Below are 21,195 nucleotides of genomic sequence, written 5' to 3'. Positions count from 1 at the left end.
GAATAGAAAAGTTCCGACTAAGCAAATATAAAAAGAAAATACAAAGAATTACTCCTCATCATGGCGTCAAGTGTTTTCACAGCCTTCGCAGCTTCGTTGCCCTATTGAGCTCACTTATCTCGCGGCCCGATTATCATCCCTTGTATTCTTGGACCTGAATTGACATCCTACACACTTAAATAGCCCATTAGTCACTCATAAGGCTCGAATCGGCCTTACAGGTCATTGAAATAGCAGAAAATGCGCAAAAATACTTATCTTATTAATATTTGGTTCTTAATCTACTAAAACTGAAAATCCAATAATTAATTATAAAATGCCAAAAAAATAAACTCATTGTAATAACCTGATTTTCAGCATACCGAAAATGATAGTTTCAAAACTCCATTTTCTAATGATCTAGTTAGTAAATATTATTTATTAATATTATGAGATTATTATAGTATTATACTGAATTCTAGTTAATAATTTTAGTTATGTGAAAAGTTAGTCAAGGTATAAGTGTATCGGTTCAAAAGTCAGTGGTTTTAGAAATTGAGGTATCGAGACCTCATTTTTGTAAATTGAGCTCGTAATTATATAGGTAAATTGAATTTTGGTCCAAAAATTTTAGAAATTTGATGGCTAATTGAGGTGCAATGACTAAATCATAAATACTGTAAACGTTAAAAAGCTTAAAAAGTGAACGTGCAAGGGTTTAAGTGGGAATTTGACCATATTATTTTTAGGTCGACGATTAGTGCCTGTAATGTTATGAATTGTATGTTAATTTAAGATTAAAAAGGTAATTAAATAAATGTTAAAACATTAATAAGAAAGAGTCATCATCTCCTTCATTTCTTCTTTTCCAGCCGAATCCACCATGGCCAAAGCTTGGAGAATTCGACCAAGTTCTTCCTCCTTAGATGCAACCGAAGCCCATTTTTAATAATTTTTGTATTTTATTATTAAGTGAATGTCCATTAAAATCAAAATCAAAATAAATTTGACGTAATTTGAGATTCATTAGAAATAGAATTTTATTTCATTAAAATATGAATCTCTCTTTTTTACTCTCCTATATCTTGTTCCTTTTACCCTCTTTATCATATGTTCCATAACAAATATATTATTTAAAATTTTGTTTTATTAAAACTATTTATAAAATTATAATTTTCTATGTTATCATAATCATTCTTACTTTATAATTTCTAAAATTTCAATAACCACATTTGCTTAAACAAACAATGCTGGCATTTTCAATAGAGAAATTTAGAATTTTTTATCACAAACAGGGATTGAAATGATGAAAACCTTTCATTTTCTTTTCAAAGAATGGTTTAAATTCCAATGTACATGAATAATCAGGTTAACATTATATGTTTAATCAAATTAAATAAATAGTCAAACAATTTACGTGGATTTCATATGGTTTTTAATACCGCATAAGCTTCTGCTGTTCCAATAAAAATTCACTGCCAAACAAAAGTGATGAGTTGTGTAATTTACTTCTTACCCATTACCATTTTTAATTCCTAAAATAATTTTACCAAGGCAAAAATTATCATCTAGCAATCCAAAACGACCCACCAAGCCTGTGTAAAATGCTTTAAAAACATAACAATCATATATGAAACTCCCAAATAGACAAAAAATCTCTTACCAACCCAACAATTCATAATCGTAAACAAAACATTAAAAGCATAATTGCTGAACTACAAAAAGATGCCATCTTAATAAAACGAGTTCGATTCAAAATGAAAAAGGGAAATTTCTCAGTAGAAGAAGCCAAGTACTTTCCCACCAACATTCTTTCTTCTGGCTTCTTCATGGTCCATAATTCTAGCTGATGTTGTGAGCACAATCTAACCAAACTGCAATCATAACAATCCACAATATACACAACTCAATTGTCTTTCCATTCAACAACCTTATAGCTAATGCCAAACAAGACATTTCCTGGGATTTCGATACAACACTACTTGACTTTAACAACACAACATTGCCTACAACTTTTGTCATGTTTCGTGTAATTACACAATTAAACAAAATATTATTCAATTACAAAGTTCATTACGATTTTCATAATGTTTTATGCAATTATACAAAACATTAGCCAATCACACAAATTATTACAACATTTGTAGTTGTGTGATTGCACAAAATATTACCAAATTACACAAATTATTACAATCTTACAACATTTTGCTACATTTGGTAAGTGTATTATTTCTTACACATGTTTTAGTATATGGGTTAGCAATAAACTAATTCAATTAGTAACATTTAACCACTCCCATGACTTAATTTTAGCAAAAAGAAAAAAAATTTATTTTGAATACTCATCTTTCTAATTTCATGTTTAAATTTGTGCTAACTCTTCTTTATTTTATGTCCAACTATTGTAATACATATGTAATAAACAAGCTTTTTCCTAATATTATTACATTATTAACCAATCAAGACATTTGTGTAACATAAATTACACAAAACATTATCCAACTAAACAAATTATTACAAATTCTGTAATATTTTATATAATATTGGAGTCGATAAGAAGCTCAAATTATTACAAAACATTACTCCTTTTAGAATTATCATCAAATTTTGTTCCTGCCATTAAATGTATTTTGATCTTTTCTTCAGACAAACACATACCAGTTCTTATGAATGTATTTCCATAAAAGTCATACATATGTATGTAAACTAACATGAACTTAAGCTTCCATAAATGCATCTCCAGTATAAGGAAAACATTATACATAGAGATTAAAAGACTGAAAAGTTTCTAAGCTAACCTGTCTTGAAGGAATCAGTCGAGCAGTCCAAGCCTCGATCTCCTTAACTCCGACATCAAAATGAGGACTGATCACCCCACACTTGCTCAGCCTCTCATTCAATTCAACCACGATTTTACCAGATCTATGATCATCAACATACTCAAACTCCCCAATATAACCTGCAATGCCAATCAAAAACCTAATGTATTAGCATCTTCATATTACCATGAATCAGATATAAAATTATGTAGCTTGTCTGACACAAATCCAACAGGAGCATAGAGATATGAAGCTACAAGTGCTTGTAAAAGCTTAGATAAAGTTTAACTTATCCACATATATGAACCCAACCCTAACATGCATGCCTAACCTAGGTTTAAAATAGAACAAATAAAAAATGTAGACTACATAACCTACAATGCCAATGAAACCTAAGCGTACCTGCATCTTCATATTACAATAAATCAAATCATAACCTATGTTGCTCACCCAACACATACACAACATGAATATTTAGATATAACAATCTAAATGCATTAAATTTTATAAAAGAAAAAATTGAACTTATCAATGTCCAACACATGCCCGCATCTACACTTACACCTATATCTGTGTACTGTAAATTACAACTTGAATGAAGGATAAAAGGTAGAGATCATATAGAAACTTACCATGTTTCTACATGACCAAAAGGAACTTAATGATCACCTTCGAGGACGGTCGGATCATGACCTGTCGTTTGCCCCTCTTCTCTGCATTGTACATGCTCTTGAGTGCATCATTCAAAACGCTCACCCTCACCATTCTTTCAAATACAAGCTGCTGCTACAGATTTTTACATTAAATATGTAACAATAAAGCATTCATCTATATAATATTCAATTTTACGTCCTTTTATGATGAAATTAAGATCCAACAATCTACACGCATAAATCAAATTTGAAATGTAGAAAGTGAAGAATTCAGTTTCAACCAAAACCCTGGTTTTCTTTTTCTATTAAAAATGAGCAACCATCTATATCATATTCAAATCAAAATCTTTTTTTCTGATGAAAATATAGTCCAACAATCTACATAGGCTATTCAAAACATGAAAAGTGAAGAATTCAGTTACAACTAAAACCCATATTCACTTTTTCTAGTAACAAGTATGCATCACTCTAGATAGTATTCAAATCCAAATATTTTTTATGATGAAACTAAAGTCCAACAGTTTTTACAGACGATTCAACTCCGAAATGTAGAAACTGAAAAATTAGGTTTCAACAATCTACAAAGGTGATTCAAATTCGAAATGTAGAAAATGATAACTTCGGTTTCAAACAAAACCCAGATTTTCTATTGATAGATAGAATATAGGCAAGCAGAAGGGTGGGAAATGTTAAAAGTACTCATTTAAGAAAACCAAACACTAAGAGTTGTTTCTTAACTTTCTTATAAGCCTAAAGAAAACCATTTCAGTTTTGCTTTTGAAAATGGAATATAAGATCAATAACAAAACTTTAACAATAAAAAAAGTATGTGCATCAAGATCTACGAACGGTGAATAGAAAAAATAAAACAATAAAGAAAAAAGAGAGGAATATTTTTATGTTTGTTGTTTGGATCCTTTATCCTGATAAAGGAGGAATCTTTTTGAGTGGTTAGGGTTTGGGTTTGGGATGTTTTGGTAATTGCTGGGGAAGGATTAGTATTTTGATAAGATGATATATGGTGGTTTTTTTATTTTGATTTTAAGACACTGAATCTTCGGGGGAGCGAGGAATTAAATCAGGAATATACAAGTTGGAGCCAAATGGGATAATCAAATATACTATAACATGAGGTAAATTATATCAATATATAGTAAACCATATTGTTATACATGAAAATATATAGTAGATATTTGAATATTTGATTTCATCAACTGTAACATAAGGAACCACAAAATGTTTGATCACCGGACCCATATGTGAAGTTGAACGGCTCTCTCTGGGTTTCAACTAAAAAGCCCCATCAGCTTTATTCTTTTACTTAAAAAATTAAATTAAAAAATATTTTTTTAATTAGAGGCAATTGAACTGTTAGTTTTGGTCTTGATTTATGAAACTTATAAAACTTATAAGGTAATAAAAGAAAATGCATAATGTAATCTTAGAATTGTATTGATGCTTATTGCGTGTCCCTTGATGGAGTTAGTCGTTTGATTTCTAGTTCCTATTGAATTCTAGAAAGCAACTTATATATATATGTGTGTGTATATATATATCTTTTCCGTAAAATTGCCCTGAGGTAAGTTTTGTATTTCAATACGAGGCTATAGGATTAAGGGTAGCTGAGCACAATTAAGAGCAAAATTGTGTTATTCAATTATTATTGGATGAGAATTGATTTATGTTTTATAGAGCATGTAATTTGCAGGGCTGAGATCACAAGCTTAGTTTCTTCATTTAATCTCATCTTTTTTGTTTTTGCTTTGTTTTATTACAGAAACAGGCTATTTAGTGAGGCAGAAAAACAACAAAACCAAATGTTGTGAATCTTAAGTTACTGAGTTTCTTTGTGTTTGGGAAAGTTTTCCATGAAAAACAGCAGACCCAGGCAGGTTGCTATCACTATCTCACACCCTTTCCTTCGAAACAATCAACCTTAGCAACTTTTCCTAAATGATGTGTGTTTTTTTAGTATTACTTAAAGACACGTGACAATATATATGATCAAACTTGTATCACAAGGCTAGCATAGTTAAATAACTAGTTTATTATCTCGTGCAATATATGAGTTCGGTATTATGTATTAATTAAAATATATTATATTTATTTTCTGAAAAATGTTATAAAATTTGTAACTTTTTGAATCAATATAATTCTTCACTTTTATATTTGAAAAGTAAAAATAATATAAATATATCACATATAGAACATTTTCTTTTGGTTAAAACGTTGCACTCAATGAGGTTAAAAGAAATTCACACATTAATTGAGGCGGATTATGTTCTTGTTTTGAGTTATTAGTGTAATTTTTTGAATTTTTCATTTTAAGTTGTATTTTTCTACCAAAAACGGGCCAGGCCAGGCCAGGCCGGGCCAAGTTTGGGCTTAGGAATTTTCTTGGGCCGGGCTTAGACAAATTTTTAGGCCCATATTTCAGGCGGGCCTAAAATTTTTTCTAGGCCGAGCCGGGATCACCTCTAGGTGCAACATAGTAAGACTTTTAGGGCTTAGGGTTTTATGCGGGCCTTCTGGAATCATCAAAATAAATTATACGAAAGCCTCACCCAGTTAAGCTGTTTGGGCCTAAAATAAAGCATTGCTTCAACTCTTATCAGATTTAAACAAAGTAATATGTCAATCACGCTTTCGGCTTTGTGGGTTATGTTTAAAGTTATTATAATTTGAGTCATTTTTTTTAAATTGATACAAATTACAAATGAAAAAATAAGATGATAATAATAGAATTTAAACCCTATTTTTTGATATCTTAATAAGAGATTTAATCATTGTTGTTTATAACGTTTGGGTTTTTTTTTCCTGGATTTAGTATATAAAAATTTTCTCATATTTTTAAAGATAAATTTATTCAATGAATGGAACCATATAATTCAAAGAAATAAATAACAAATACTCGTCATAGATGATGAAGGACAAACTCCATCAACACAAAAAAGGTTTTAGCCACAGCATCAATAAAACATTATGACACGTTGACAATTGGCTTTATCACAACTCAAGTACGACGTATTTGAAATGATTACAAGTACTTAATATGATAAGGAAATCAGCTCCAGATGGTCCAAAGTGGCAAACAAAAATCGACAAAAGAATCAAGCATTCACCAAACTAGAGAGGACGGTAACAAAATCATCCCTAAAATCACTTGTAAAACTAAGATTGCATGCATAAACAAGACTAAAAAATTTACTACAAGAACAGACAAAAACTTCAAAAACTGAAGACTTATTAAACAATGGAAAAACAAACAAAAAAATATAAAACTTAAGACAACACAGGTTCAAATCCACACGTGAAATCATTTATTATTCTAAAATACTCTCAAAACATAAACAAATTAAGAAGTCGACAAAAAGCCACCCACTTTTCAAGAAAATTTACTGGTGGACGGTGGAGTTTTAGCGAACGACAAGCACCGTCATCTAACCATCATAACTTATAAAGACAACAAAGATACCCACAAAATAGATCTACAAATTGAAGAGAGAGAGAACATGTACAATGAATGAGAAGGAAAAAAAACAAATGACTTAGAGAAAAAAAAAAGAAAAAACATTTAGGATTTTTTACTTATTACCAATTAATTTTTTAAAACTATATCCCTTCAAGGTGTACTTGCAAAATTTTAGTATCTCATGATTGATTTAGTGATAAATTGATGCTCACTTGTAAAATTCAATTCACCCAAGTTCAAGCTTCCAAAAAAGTGATAACCTTTATTTGGATAATGTGGGTCTATGGACGTGAATACTTTCTAATTATAAGAATCCATATCTAGACCATTTTACCAATAAAGGCCCATTTCCAACTTTATTTACGGAAATGAGTTAATTTTTTTATTATTTATCAGAATGAGTCGAAAACTCCAAAACGCGTCCACGTAGGAGCATTTTAGGGGGAATTCCAGCAAAACGCGTCCTTGAGGGAGCGATTTTGCCATGTCTGTACAAAATGCGCTGACGTGGATGCGCTTTGCTGACATGGCAAAATCGCTCCCTCAGGGACGCATTTTAGCCCATATTTTTCTAGGGTTAGAGCTATTTGCATGTTTAGTGCTTAAGGATTGTAAGTTTAGGGTTTTAAGGTTGTAGTACTAGTGTTTTGTTAAAATAATTTAGGGTTTTATTTATTTAAAGTTTAAGAATTTTAAAAAATAAATTAGGGTTTAGAATTTTTCTAAAAATTAATTAAATTAGGTTTTAAGGGTTTTAAATAAATTAATTAAATTAGATTTTAGGGGTTTTAAATAAATAAATTAAATTAGGGTTTAGTTTTTTAAAATAATTTTTGTGTTTAGCTTTTAGGGTTTTTGTAAAAGGGTTTAGGTTAAGGGTTTAGAAGGGTTTATATTGACAAGAAAGATTTTTTTCTATAGTAGTTTCAGAAAAATTAATTTTGAGAAGACAGTTCTGAAAAGATAATGTCAAAAACGCTTTAAGTAGGATGCACCATCAGCAAAATTACTGAAAAAAGCTCCCACGTAGACGCTATTTTTCTATAGTAGTTCCTGAAAAAATAATTTTGAGAAGACGGTTCTGAAAAGATAATGTCAAAAACGCTTTAAGCAAGATGCACTATCAGCAAAATTAATGAAAAAAGCTCCTACGTGAATGCTCTTTTTCTACAGTAGTTCTTGAAAAAATAATTTTGAGAAAACGGTTCTGAAAAAATAATGTCAAAAAAGCTTCAAGCAGGATGCATTATCAGCAAAATTACTGAAAAAAACTCCCACGTGAACGCTCTTTTTCTACAGTAGTTCTTATAAAAATAATTTTGAGAAGGCAGTTCTGAAAAAATAGTGTCAAAAATACTTCAAGCAATATGCACTGTTAGCAAAATTACTGAAAAAGGCTCCCACATAGACGTTCTTTTTCTACAGTAGTTCCTGTTTGGCCTTAGGCTATAAATGATCCAAATTTCATTCTCATGTTGCATAAGTTACAGCAAAAAAATTAAAGAGGCTAAGCAAAATAGAAATTGAAGATGAGTGAACATATTAGTGCTATTATTTACTATGATGGTGATATCTGTGACACCCAGAACCGCGTTGTTTTTTTATCGGAGAACACAATGTGATTGGTTTTTAACCATAACAGATATTTGACAGAACTTCGTAAAATACTTAGGTGCAAAATCTTCTGAACGACGCCAATGAGAGTTTCGTCTATTAAGTATCGATTTTGTGCTTCGGTTGGTCCTGTGATATATGACTCATTTGATATCAAAGGTGGTCATAGCTTGGAGGTGATGATGTAGACTCATTTCGCTAGTGGATCACCCTATCTTGAGTTATATGTACAATTTTCATCGCCAAGTAAATCATTTGAGACTTCAACATCTACTGCTGTTCGAGAAGAGTACACGACCTCTACTTGACACTCTGTTAATGGGAGGCAGAACATAGAAGCACCCTTGTTTGGTGGCAGTATGGAATACATAACTCTTACACGACACTCGGTTAGTGGATGGGACATGCACCTCGGTGGGTCGATGTTCGATGCTGAAAATACGTACTGGGAAATGATATCAACTTCTAGTAGTTGGCAATCCACTTCTAATTAGGAACATTACGAAACATCTACAAGAAGGGATGATGTACTCCCTACGACGTCCACCAGCAAGGAAACCTTGTACGTTGCAGATGATGGTGGGTTGGATGATGAGCCTAATATGGATTTACCTTGAGAGCCCGACCCTAATAATGCAGAAGTAGCATTATTTTCTGAACTAGAGTCTGTTCCAACCAAACCTGAAGACGGTGAAGGGGATTCAGATGAAAAATAAAAAGATCTGTGATTCATGGTGTACTCGCCTCTAGCCCACATGTATAATGTCAATCTATTGATAGATGATGCGTTAGAGTTTCCAGATCTATCACATAGAAGGCGTGACCGTACAAGTTCATCACTGGATTCAGGTGAATTGGAAGTTAGTAAAGAGTTTTCCAGTAAGGATAGTTTTCTTGGTGCATTGAAATAACATAACATCATGAACGGGGTTAACTATCACATGGTTAAATCCAATTCTGAAAAGTTCGAGGCCAAATGTGCAATGTAAGACGGTACATGTTCATGAAAAATCATGGCTTTGGTTAGGAAAAAGACAGGCTTGTGGGAAATAAAAAAGTACAAAGGTCCATATACCTGTGTTGCCAATACAGTATCACTGGGTGTTTAGGGTTTTTGAATAATACTGTTATTACTTAATGTTGCATTATTTAACGTACTTCGTTGACAGGTGTTTCACAAGATCATTCCAAGATGGATTCAGATATGATAGCTAGCTTAATACTACCGATTGTGAAGGTGGACCTCAGGACTTCTGTGTCGGTCTTAATTGCCAATATTTATAACCAATTAAGGTACATGCCCTCTTGCCGTAAGGCTTGGATAGCTAAGCAGAAGGCGTTGAAAAATAGATATAGTGGGTGGGACGCTTCATATAATGAGGTGTGGTAGTGGTGTCAAGTGCTGGAGAGGTACGTCTCAGGTTGCATAATAGACCTTAGAACGGGCCCTGCATACTACAACGACTGCTTGCTCCGTAGATGCCAAGTGTTTAAGCATCTGTTTTGGAGCTTTAAGTAATGTCGGGACGTATTTGTGTACTACAAGCCATTGGTACAAATTGACGGTACCTTTATGTATGGTAGATATGCCCATCGGCTATTGCTAACTGTGGCACAGGATGGCGGTGGGAGAATCCTTCCAATTGCATTTACAATAACACCGGGGGAGTCAGATGATGATTAGGATTTCTTTCTTTCTAGGTTAAGGAGGTATGTCTGCCCCCAACCTGATATCTGCGTTATATCGAATCGGGGCATTGGAATCCTAGCCGCAATTGAGCGACAGAGAAGCCTATGGGATAGCAAACACCATTGATATTGTCTAAGGCACATTGCGTCTAAATACTACGGGCAATATCGGTTTACCACTGAATGACGGCAAATGACCAATATGGGTATTTAATCTCTATTAATATAATTTCGTTTGTAATATTCAATTTATTCTGAATGGAAGAGTGATATGTAATTTTCACTAGCAACTTATATTGACAAGGTATGAGATCAATAAGGACCGTTTTCATGAGATGTTGGCGATTTTAAGGTCAGTTAACGATCAAGGCGCAGACTACCTCTTTAACATACTTTTCGATCAATGGACACAAGCATACGATGACGGCCTACGATATAGTCATATGATCTCAAATCTGGCTAAATGTACAAATCTTGTTCTAAAAGGAACGTGTCATTTGTCGATAACCTCGGTGGTGTGAGAGACATATTTCTGTTTGACGGTACTATTTCCAAAGCGAGCAGCGAGTTATAAAGGCCAAATGCAGGGAGGCCATGTACGGTGCCAGAAGGTATTGCAAGAAATTAACAAGGCGAAGACGCGGGCCAACACCATGCACATAGTATGTCCACGATCGCGACAACCTATGGTTTCGTGTGACGGAGTTCGATACCGGCGTACAATATCGTATACACTTAAGAAATAGGACTTGCGATTGTGAGACGTTTGACACACTTCGTTATCCATGCGCTCATGCAATTGCAGCTTGTCAGAATCTCCGTTTAGATCCCATGAGCTATGTCGACAGTGTACAAAATAAAATACATATACAATATGTGGAAACACGTATTCCCACCGGTCCCAGATAAACGTAAGTGGCCGTTCGTATCGCTTGCTCCGTTTAAGTTGTTACCGGATAGAGAATTATGTCGCAAACCAAAAGGTCGACCTTGCTCAAGTAGAATACGTGATAATATGGATTCCGGGAAAGAACAAACCAACAGAAGTTGTGCGGATGGTGTAGGAACCCAGGTCATACAATTCGAACATGTCTAGATCGAAATAGTTGATAATTGCTTAAATGAAACTTTGTTGCATTATTGCTATTACCTTATTCAAAAGAACTTCTATTTTATTAAATAAGACAAAATATAAAAATAATTTGCTATTAAAATATTCAAAACAACTTTTATTTTATTAAATGAAAGAATATAAAAACAATTTGTACAAATATATTAAAATAAATTAATGTATGTGCCGGTCGGAATCAGTGCCACATGGGAATGGTCAATGGTTACATGCTGGATTCCTTCTTGGTTCAGCTTCCGGCGAGGGTTGTGGTTGTTCTGGTTGTGGGTGTTAGGAGAATGACCCACCTTGATAGAATAAAGAACGAGAGGTGTTTACATCACCCATGGCGGAGGTGTTTGAATCCCATAAGGCGATGGGGATTGAAAATGAGATGAGCTCCTTTACGGTGCCTCTTGCGATGATGACCTATATATTGTCGGTTGAGTTGGAGTTATCGGGAAAGGAGATGCACCGGGCTATGCATTCCAACCTGGCATAGGACTGGGAAAATGAAATATATAAGGGTTATGATACATATAAGGGTTAGGATACGCACCTGGCATAATTTAAAGGGACTCTGGTGTGTGTGTCGTCGCTTGAGGCATTGGGCCTAGTGATAGTGTAGGCGCTGTTGATAGGCCCGTGTCGTCATCCCTTCTCCTTTGATTTAAAGGGCCTCGTCGTTCCATTTTGACACGGATTTGCCAACGCCTCTGCTCTTCCGAGAGCAAATATGCCTTGCCATGGATCCTAAACCATGGCATGTAATCTGACATGCACGCTAACTCTAGAATGATTATCGGTTCGCGAGTAGGTATATGATCATACCGATTTTCCCAAATTTCGATATATTCAGAGAAGAATACTGACCAATTTGTATGCGATTATCGTAAGTTGATTTTGTGCTCATCATCGAGCACCTTAGGTGTCACGGGAATCGGTTGTCAGAATCCAAATTGTCACAACACTCTATCTGTCTGGTGCATCTCCACAGTAGCATAGTTGACCAATGGGACCTTAACATGCCAAATGTTCAGATTTTGAAAGAATTTATCTGGAATTACTGCCCGAATTGTCGGATCCTCGTATGGTGTCCATTGAAACTATATGAACGTGATAAAAATATTAGTTATATACATAATACTAAATACTAAATATGAAATGACTATGTTATGCATATATATTTTATTTAATACTTACATGCGCTTCCGATCGTTGGTCTAATAGAAGCCGTATTCTATTCTATTAGTATTAGATTAGTATTAGTTAGATTATATTAGTAGTGATCCCGGCTCAGTGAGTCCTTTCTTCCGTGATTAACTGTTGGCGCCAGTCCTAGTCCTACATTCCATTTTGTCTCTGTAGACCGGGGAGAAAGGGGGCTCAGCGGGAAGAGGATTGTACCATGAGAGAAGCAAGGAGGTCAACCTCTTTCAAATATACAACATGGATTCTGGAAATGCAATGGAGTTGGGCTTTCATGTGGATCCGAATGAATCATCTTTTCCACGGGGGTAAATCCTTGCCCGCTAGGCAAGAGGATAGCAAGTTACAAATTCTGTTTCGGTAGGACATGTATTTCTATTACTATGAAATTCATAAATGAAGTAATTAATCGTGGGGTTACCATTATCCTGTTTGTAGTGACGAATCTTGTATGTGTTCCTAAGAAAAGAAAAGAAATTTGTCAAAATTTCGGGGTCTTAAAGGGTCGTATATCTTCAAGAGCGGTAGGTATTCCAACATAACTCGTCGAATGGTTCCACCTAATTAAATAAATTTTTAGCATAAAATTATATTTTAAATCTATGTAATAATTGTAAAATCTAATATAAATTTTACCTCGTTATGAGTGGAAATATATATGGGTGGTTCACTCGATGACATAAAAATGGAAAGTGAAACCTAGCCTATGATTGTAGTAGTGATAGGCAACCTCCAATTTTGGCTTTATTTGGTGGTGTCACCCCGCACATCTCTCGGTACAATGTTGGATTTTGGCTTTATTTGGTGGTGTCGCCCCACACATCTCTCGATACAATGTTTCCAATACGGTAGACCCCCAACTAAGTTCATTAGCTGCTCTAAAATCAACGAGTTTCAGCAGTCACCTCAAATGTACGAGGTTTCGTGACAAGTCTACCATCAGATAACCTCCAATGATCTCAAGGATGTATGCCTTAGCATATCGTATTCTTTCTACTTCAGTCGAATCATTCCCCAACTCCGGGAATGTGTCTCGTAACCAGCCCATCTCGATCCGACCTCCGTAAATATTATCCGGGATCGCACCCAAAAGGTCGTAGCATCTGGCTCCCCAATCAACAAATTGTACGGACTCGGTGAATACGGGCTCATCTACCGACAATCCCAATTGTAACTGCACGTCCTCTAAAGTGATGGTACACTCTCCGCATGGAAGATGGAATGTGTGTGTCTCGGGTCTCCACCTCTCTATGAACGTGCTAATGAGTTTCAGGTCCAACTTGCACCCCGACCTATATTGGCCACATGTCAAAAACTCGTTTCCCTCAAGTAATTTTCTATCAACGGTGGTAGAGGACCAGATATATTACGAATATAACATTGTAACACCCGATCTACAGGCTGTTATAAAAAATTATAAAATAAAAATGAATTAAAATTACATAAATGAAAAAAATATTCAATAATATTCAAAAATTGAAATTGACCCTTACCATTTTCATTTGTTCGACGAAGATATGTTTATGATCGAGACGAATTAATTTCCCAGCCATTGCTAATACGATCAAATATTTTTGAAATTATAAAAATATAATACTAATTTAAAAAAATTAAAGGAAATAATTAATTAAAGAGAGCTTTGATAAATTTAATGAGAAATTTGATAGCTTTTTTAAGAAATTTGGAAGAAATGTGTAAAAAAAACAGGAGGGGCTTTTTATAGTTTTTTTTTTTACTGTTGGACGCCCCAATGATCAAAATTTTAAATGACCATTGGTAAAAAAAAACGGGCTAAAACACGTCCCTGAGGGAGCGATTTTGCCACATCAACAAAGCGCGTCCACATTAGCAAAGTGCATCCACATCAGCATATTGTGCTGACATGACAAAATCGCTTCCTCAGGGACGCGTTTTGCTAGAATTTTCCTTTAAAACGCTTCTACGTAGACACTTTTTGGAGTTTTCGGCCTATTCCGATAAATAATGAAAAATGACTCATTTCCGTAAATACAATTGGAAATGGGCCTTTATTAGTAAAATAGTCCCATATCTAACTCAATATTAAATAAGTGAAATTAATACTATCTGAAAATATGAACTTTTCAATGAAAAAAAAAGGCTTCAAATTCCAAATTTCATCAAGGGACTGACTTGCAGTATTCTTAAAATGAACTCATCATTTACTAAGGGGCTATATAGTTTGTAATTTACTTCAAAAGAAAGAGAGTCGATAACTACAAAACACCATACAAAAGCATCAAAGATACACCATTTAACTTACTCCTAACCTTGTAAATCCCATTTTTACATTTGCCCAACATCTCATTTCATTCTCTTGATCCATACATATATATTTGTTGTTTTCAGATTTTTCTACCAAATACATGGCAAAAGTTATTTTTGATATTAAGTTACAACTTACAACCATACAGAATGTACATTCGAATTAAACTATTAAAGCTATACAACAAAACATTACCAGTTCTCTTTTTCCAGTCATCCTCCATGAGCTTCGGGAAAAAAAAAGAAACCGAATTTCGGAAAACATGGCAATTAGACCAAGTATCGAAGCATCATGGATCAAACAATTGAGCAACTGAAACATCTGAAGACTTGATAAATCGAGCAGCTTCAGCAATTCTCAGTGCCATCACAGCTTTGTATGTAGCCATATCAGCATTTTGCATTAGTAATTGCGCCTGTTGGCGTTTGAGGATAGCCAATTCAACAGATCTGGCTGCTGAGGCTCTGGCTTCTTCAACTTTAACCATGGCATTTTCTTCCCCCAGGGGATGATGTTCAGCTGCCATGGCTGCATAATTACAAGAGATTCAACTTTTAGCAAACTCTGAAACAGTGTCCTATTGTGAAATGCCGAAAAAAAATACAAACATGAAAAAATATGAAATGTTGAATGAGGGCAGGCCGGAAAAAACCCGAAACAGGGCTAAATCTACCAAATTTATTTGCACAACTGCAATCACCACTAATTGAGGAACTATGCATCAGTGTCACTACTTAGACCTGTCCAAGAGATGGGATTTCCACTCGAGCCCGAAGATTCACTCAATATTCGAATGCATTTGGCAAAAATATTAGACTCAAAAATGAGCTTCAGCAAAAAATAAGCTCATTAGGTCAAGCCTGACTTGACTTATTTTTAAGAAAAGAAAATATAAATATATTAATAAATATTAAATAAAAATAACATTATTTTTATAAATAATATGGACAGGTAAAAATGGGCTTGGGTAAAAATGTATGATTTTGACACCATATATAGACCTTGTCCAAACCACGGACCCTTTTACCACTGCCCCATGCATCAACAAGCATAATCAGGGAATTTTGTCACATGATCATCAAAGGCCTGAGAAACATACGTAGCAATCCAACACAAAATCCACACGAATGAGCATGCCTACTATAATCAGAGAGTTCAATACCTTGCAACAAACTCGGTTGCTTGCCTCTTCCACTACTAGCCTGACGCTTACCCAACCTCCTTTTCCGTAGAACAGGCTTTGGAACTACTGGAGATTTCTTGACCTTATGACCCTGTTCAAATGGAATATTCATTTCGGTCAGATATCTACAAGAATCAAGAATATAAAATGCTAGAAGCTGCTTAGATAAGTGTACATGCACCAGAAGGAAGATCGAGGTGACAGGCGCACAATGACAGCAAATGATAAAAAATTGGAATTTCAACATGCATAACAAATGAATATAACATGATCAGTTGATTAAAATACTTATATTTCAATCTCATAACACCTATGATGCCAACATTTCCCATTGCAGTAGAAAACAGAGTTCCAAATTCTCAAAGAATTATAGAACATAAAAGGATGTTCACAGCAAAGACAACATAGACCTGTAAATTCTGACCTGAACTACAAAAACTCGACCTGAACCTAAAAACAACCCAAAATAAAGAATGACTTGCACCAAAACTGACCCAAATCAAAATCATTTGAAATTTTTAAAACTTGAATCAACCTGACCCAAGTTGACTAGGCCAATTGACATGCCACATCAGCAAGATGGTTGATTCAATATTTTATGCCTCAAACTTCAATCAAGAAAAAAGAAGCTGGCCTGAAACCTAGTTAATTTTGCTCTAAATTTTTATATGTACGTATATATGAACATAATCCTGGTAAACTGTGTCTTGTTTATCTCTTACTCAAATTTAGCATCAAATCACTTTCAACATGTAATTTATATTAAGCAATTGAAGCAGCTGCTAAAAAGGTAGATCATTTGACCTTTGAATATACAACTCTTCAAACTCGTTGCATGAAAAAAGGAAGGAGGAATCAAAGAAGTAGAACAAAAAAGTCTCTATAAAGGTATATTTCAAGGAACAATAACACTGGGACACAAGCAAAATCTTCTTACTTACAGAAAAATAATGGTGTACAATGATAGTATAATACAACTAAGTGATTTACCTGAAGGACTACGACAAAGTCTATTTACACAAAGAAATTTCAAAGCAATATCCATTACCATAAGAATTCCTACTAGGCAAGCAATACACCAGAGAAACTGAAGAAATGTACTGTGATAACAAGATGATGTAATTAAGACAAAATACTAATTTTACCTGAAAAACTCTAAGCAGTGCCGATCGTCTCTTCCTTTTTCTCAACCAATAAGCATGAACAGCTTCAACCACTTCTCCACTAGCCAGATCAAGACATAGATTGGTAGCACCCTTGTCATCAGAGTGATCATCCGGAGTACGGAAATAGGCCTCCTTCTCGAAAGCATCAACCATAAGCTCAAAACAATCCTCTGAAAGATGCTCGCAATTACCATTTCCAGAAAAAAACGCATTATTGAAATTCTTCAACCATTCCTCATCTTCCGAGTCCATGTCATAATTTGCAGTCCTCTTTGCCAAGGCTCTAGATACCTCATCCCCATCTAAAGTGATATAGAAATCTGGTCTTTGAAACGGTACAAAAGCTCTATCCTCGTACCCTGAAACTTCACAAACCCCTGGCACAGGGATCATCTTGGCAGTTGAAGAAGGTGCATTTCGCTCGGAACATTCCTTGTAAAGATCCTTGAAAATGACCCAGTCCTGCCGATTCACAAACTCAAGCTTCCAATTATCATCACCGGTCCAAATTATTGCATGCGTGAACCGGTTGCAAGAACTGGGCCTGATAGCTCTATCTACCTTGTATGTATACTTAGTTGACCCATCTTTTTCTACAACTAGAAGCCATTCTCGTGAAGCAGAGAGCTCCAAAGCGACAATGGCTCCTTCTTCCCTGTAACATCTGTCCGGTTCAGTGACTAATATATTGGCAGAGCACTGTAATGAATCTGCACCCTGCATTAAGTTCGAAATAGAAGAGCTAACATCAGCTAAGTTCGCTGAACTATTACGGACTGAACACCTAAGCTTGTTTCTAGAAACAACAGAAGAAAAAGGAATGCTTTTTCTCCTACTACTGCTCAAATCAGACATTGGAGCTCCACTAGCCTTATGTATGCCGAGAAGCCAAGGACTTCTAGCTCTCCTTCTCCGCATCGAACTCCTCCTCCTCTGGATAATGCGAGAAAGACCATGTTTATAGTGACCATTTCGACCTATTTCTTTTAGTTTGGAAGCTCGATCTGAAACGCCTTTGCTCCCGAAATTATCAACCTTAACTACATTAGAACCACTCAAACGCTTGGAAAAATCTACAACAGAGGTTAGACATGGCTTGTCTTCTTCACATGCACTAAATATTTCATCAGTATTTACAAGAACTAATTGCATACGCCTTGAACAAAGCAGCATTCCGTAATGCATATACATAAAACTATAGGGAACTGCAGAAAAATCCACATAAAACAGCGGAATGAACCCCCTATCCCCATAAAACTTGCATATTCCACTTCTATTTGCAGGAAGTCCCTGAAATGAATTTTTATAAACAAAAACCAATAAATGAAATGCTTTATGCAATCCAGCTTCAGTACATACATGTTACTAAGAACTAAATCTTAAGAACTTACCCGCAACAAATGAACACCATTAGAAGCGTAAACACTTGACAATGGCTGAGACATTAAAAAGGCAGCAAGTCCAGAGAACCTTACATTTGCCCTTTTAAGATAACCCAAAACCAACCACAAAAGGTTCGAAAACCAGCCATGATAACCTCCATTTCCGACAACAAAAGCGAACATTCTCGATTCTTTCACATCGTTGTTGGTCTTCTTAATGACCCGCCTTCTGTGAAACTTTTTCCCACACTTCTTCTGCTCCGAATTCAATGAAAGTTGACAGTTTGGAACTCCATTTCGTTTCCTTTTTCGGCTATAAACAACCCCAAACCTCCTATCATCAGTGGCATCATCATTTACAGCTTCAGCTTTCTTTTTCCTTGATTGTTTCTTTGGAATCTCTTCGTTGACTAATATTTTTGGATTCCCATTTACCTCGGAAATGGCCTTATTTACTCCACTCTTGGGCTCTACTTCGACGGAATCAGGCCAGAGTCGCCGGCCGGAACGAAGAACCAGCGCCTCCGAGCTCTTCACCATCCTGAAAACCCTCGTGGTCCGCCTCATCCCCACCGAAGGCATCGCCTTTCGGTTCTTCTTCTTCCCCACCCCCAACTAGCGAGTTAGCTCAGCGAACTTCGCAAGGAGTCCACTCAGTCGATAAAGAACGGAACGCCGACTTGACTCAGTCGAAACAAGAACCCAAGAAACAACAGCAGAACTTTACAAAAAATAGAAAGTAACGAAACTCAACGGATAAAACTCCAGTTAAGAAGCGGATCGAGACCGAGTTATCAACAAATCTGATAATCTCTGACTCAGCTACAACAAAGTAGTGAGTAAACAAAGAAAAAAAGGAAGGTGAGTAAAGATCAATCAACTCCAAATTTTCATAACCCAAAAAAAAACGAAAATCTCTGTTCTTTACCAAGAGACAGAGAAAATGATTTTTTTTTTTAAAATGGGTTTTTTCCTAGAAATTGAAGAGAGAAAATAAAATAGAGTTTTGGAATATCACGAAAATCATATTTTTGGAAAAGAAAGTGAGATCGAAAATGAAATGGGAAAGAAATAGTAGATGGCGGCTAGGGTTGTCGATGATATCATTTTAAAGAGGTCAATTTGTGATATTAGCACTTATGTTATATTAAGTTACGTATTTAGTCTTTATACTCTAATTTGATGGTTCTACTTTTTTAATTTTTATATTTCAGTCCTCCAAACTACTTGGGAGATCCCTGTATTATAGGGATTAAATCAAACTAGTCCCTCTATTATTAAACAGATCAATTTAGTCTCTTTACCTTAAAAATAATTAAAATAAATCCAAATTGCAAAAAAAAAGTAAAAACGCCTTGAAAATTGTTTTTTCAATTGTAATTTAATTCGAAACAAAAGATTTCATGTATAAAACCATAAACACTTTAAAATATTAATTTTGTTGAATAGTAAATGATATTTTTTAAACAATATTAACTGTATTTTAATTTAGCATTATTTGATTTCTTTTAATAATATAAAAACTAAATTGATCAATTTGATAATAGAGGGACTAATTTGATTATGTCCCTATAATAAAGAGGCCTCTCAATTACATTCCCAATCAAATTTTACCTCTAATCTTGTATCATACATAAGTTATAAATTTTTAAAAATAAAAAATTTAATGTAATGAAACAGATAACTACATGGGATTAAAATTGTAAAATCCAAAAAAAAAAGTAACAAAATTAGAGTAGGCAGAATATATGAATCAATAACAAAATTTATTTTAAGAAAAACAAGGGGGGTGATTTATTAATTGGAAGGTGGTAGAGAATTTGCCGCGCAAGGGAAAGCGCTGATTTTTCTTTGTCAAATGGACGGCTCAGATTTTACGATGGATCCAATGTAAGTTTTAGCTTTCTCGTCTTTTTCTTTAATCCTTTCCCGCCCTCGTTTTGTGTTTTTTTAGGGGCAATTTCATTGCATTGCAAGATTACGGTGAAAATATAGTAGAGCCCTGCATTAGAAGTTATATTTTATTTATAAATCAATGCTTGTTCGTTACATTAAAGATTAAAGAGAAAATTAGTCATTTCTTAAAATTTTTATTTATTTTTATTGTTAAAAACTGGTTCCTATATATCAGTATAAGGTAAACATAGCACACCATATGTTACTATCTAGTTATTCTGTCTACTACATTAATTTTTAACAATACAAATAGATATTTTTTTAATAAAAATGACCAATTTACTTTTTGATCTAATGTATAAGGACTAATTTGCTCATTATTTAGTAGAAGAGACAAAATATAATCCAACTCCTAATATAAAGACCTTCATAATACTTTTATTGATTATGAAATATCTAATCTAGTTTAATCATATATACTAAATCATTTTAAGGTTATAATATATATATATATCTCCATCTTCATATTATATATATATATTTGACATATGACATTTTTTACTTGAAATATTTTATTTATGATTTGGGTAAATTACACTTTTACTTTTTGTCTTTTAATCTTATACGTTATTCCATACTTTTATAATTTTTTGATGTTACATACAAAGATGATTTTAAATAAATTATAATTTTAAAATTTTACTTTATTAAATTAATTTTTATGGCAACTTTTAAATATGT

General features: G+C 34.2%; 1 protein-coding gene and 1 pseudogene across 2 annotated transcripts; both read right to left on the bottom strand.

The window, feature by feature from the left end:
- Positions 1 to 1,636: 1,636 nt before the first annotated feature.
- Positions 1,637 to 3,921, bottom strand: LOC107921396 (40S ribosomal protein S15a-1-like; annotated as a pseudogene).
- A 10,899-nt stretch (positions 3,922 to 14,820) lies between these two features.
- On the bottom strand, positions 14,821 to 19,676 carry LOC107922267 (uncharacterized). 2 transcript variants are annotated; one of them, XM_016852207.2, is made up of 5 exons: positions 18,568 to 19,629; positions 18,047 to 18,466; positions 17,156 to 17,893; positions 15,990 to 16,101; positions 14,821 to 15,355 (listed from the first exon to the last, which is right to left on the bottom strand). In XM_016852207.2, the coding sequence occupies exons 1-5, from the start codon at positions 19,138 to 19,140 to the stop codon at positions 15,117 to 15,119; spliced, it is 2,082 nt and encodes a 693-aa protein (XP_016707696.2). In that variant the 5' UTR covers positions 19,141 to 19,629; the 3' UTR covers positions 14,821 to 15,116. The 2 variants fall into 2 exon arrangements, with proteins under 2 accessions (XP_016707696.2, XP_016707695.2); XM_016852206.2 differs by having other exon boundaries at positions 17,156 to 18,466; positions 18,568 to 19,676.
- Positions 19,677 to 21,195: the final 1,519 nt, after the last annotated feature.

This window comes from Gossypium hirsutum, chromosome D01, assembly GCF_007990345.1.
Source record: "Gossypium hirsutum isolate 1008001.06 chromosome D01, Gossypium_hirsutum_v2.1, whole genome shotgun sequence".
NCBI lineage: Eukaryota > Viridiplantae > Streptophyta > Magnoliopsida > Malvales > Malvaceae > Gossypium > Gossypium hirsutum.
Note: the sequence above shows the minus strand (reverse complement) of the source record. Positions and strands in the feature narration are given on the sequence as shown.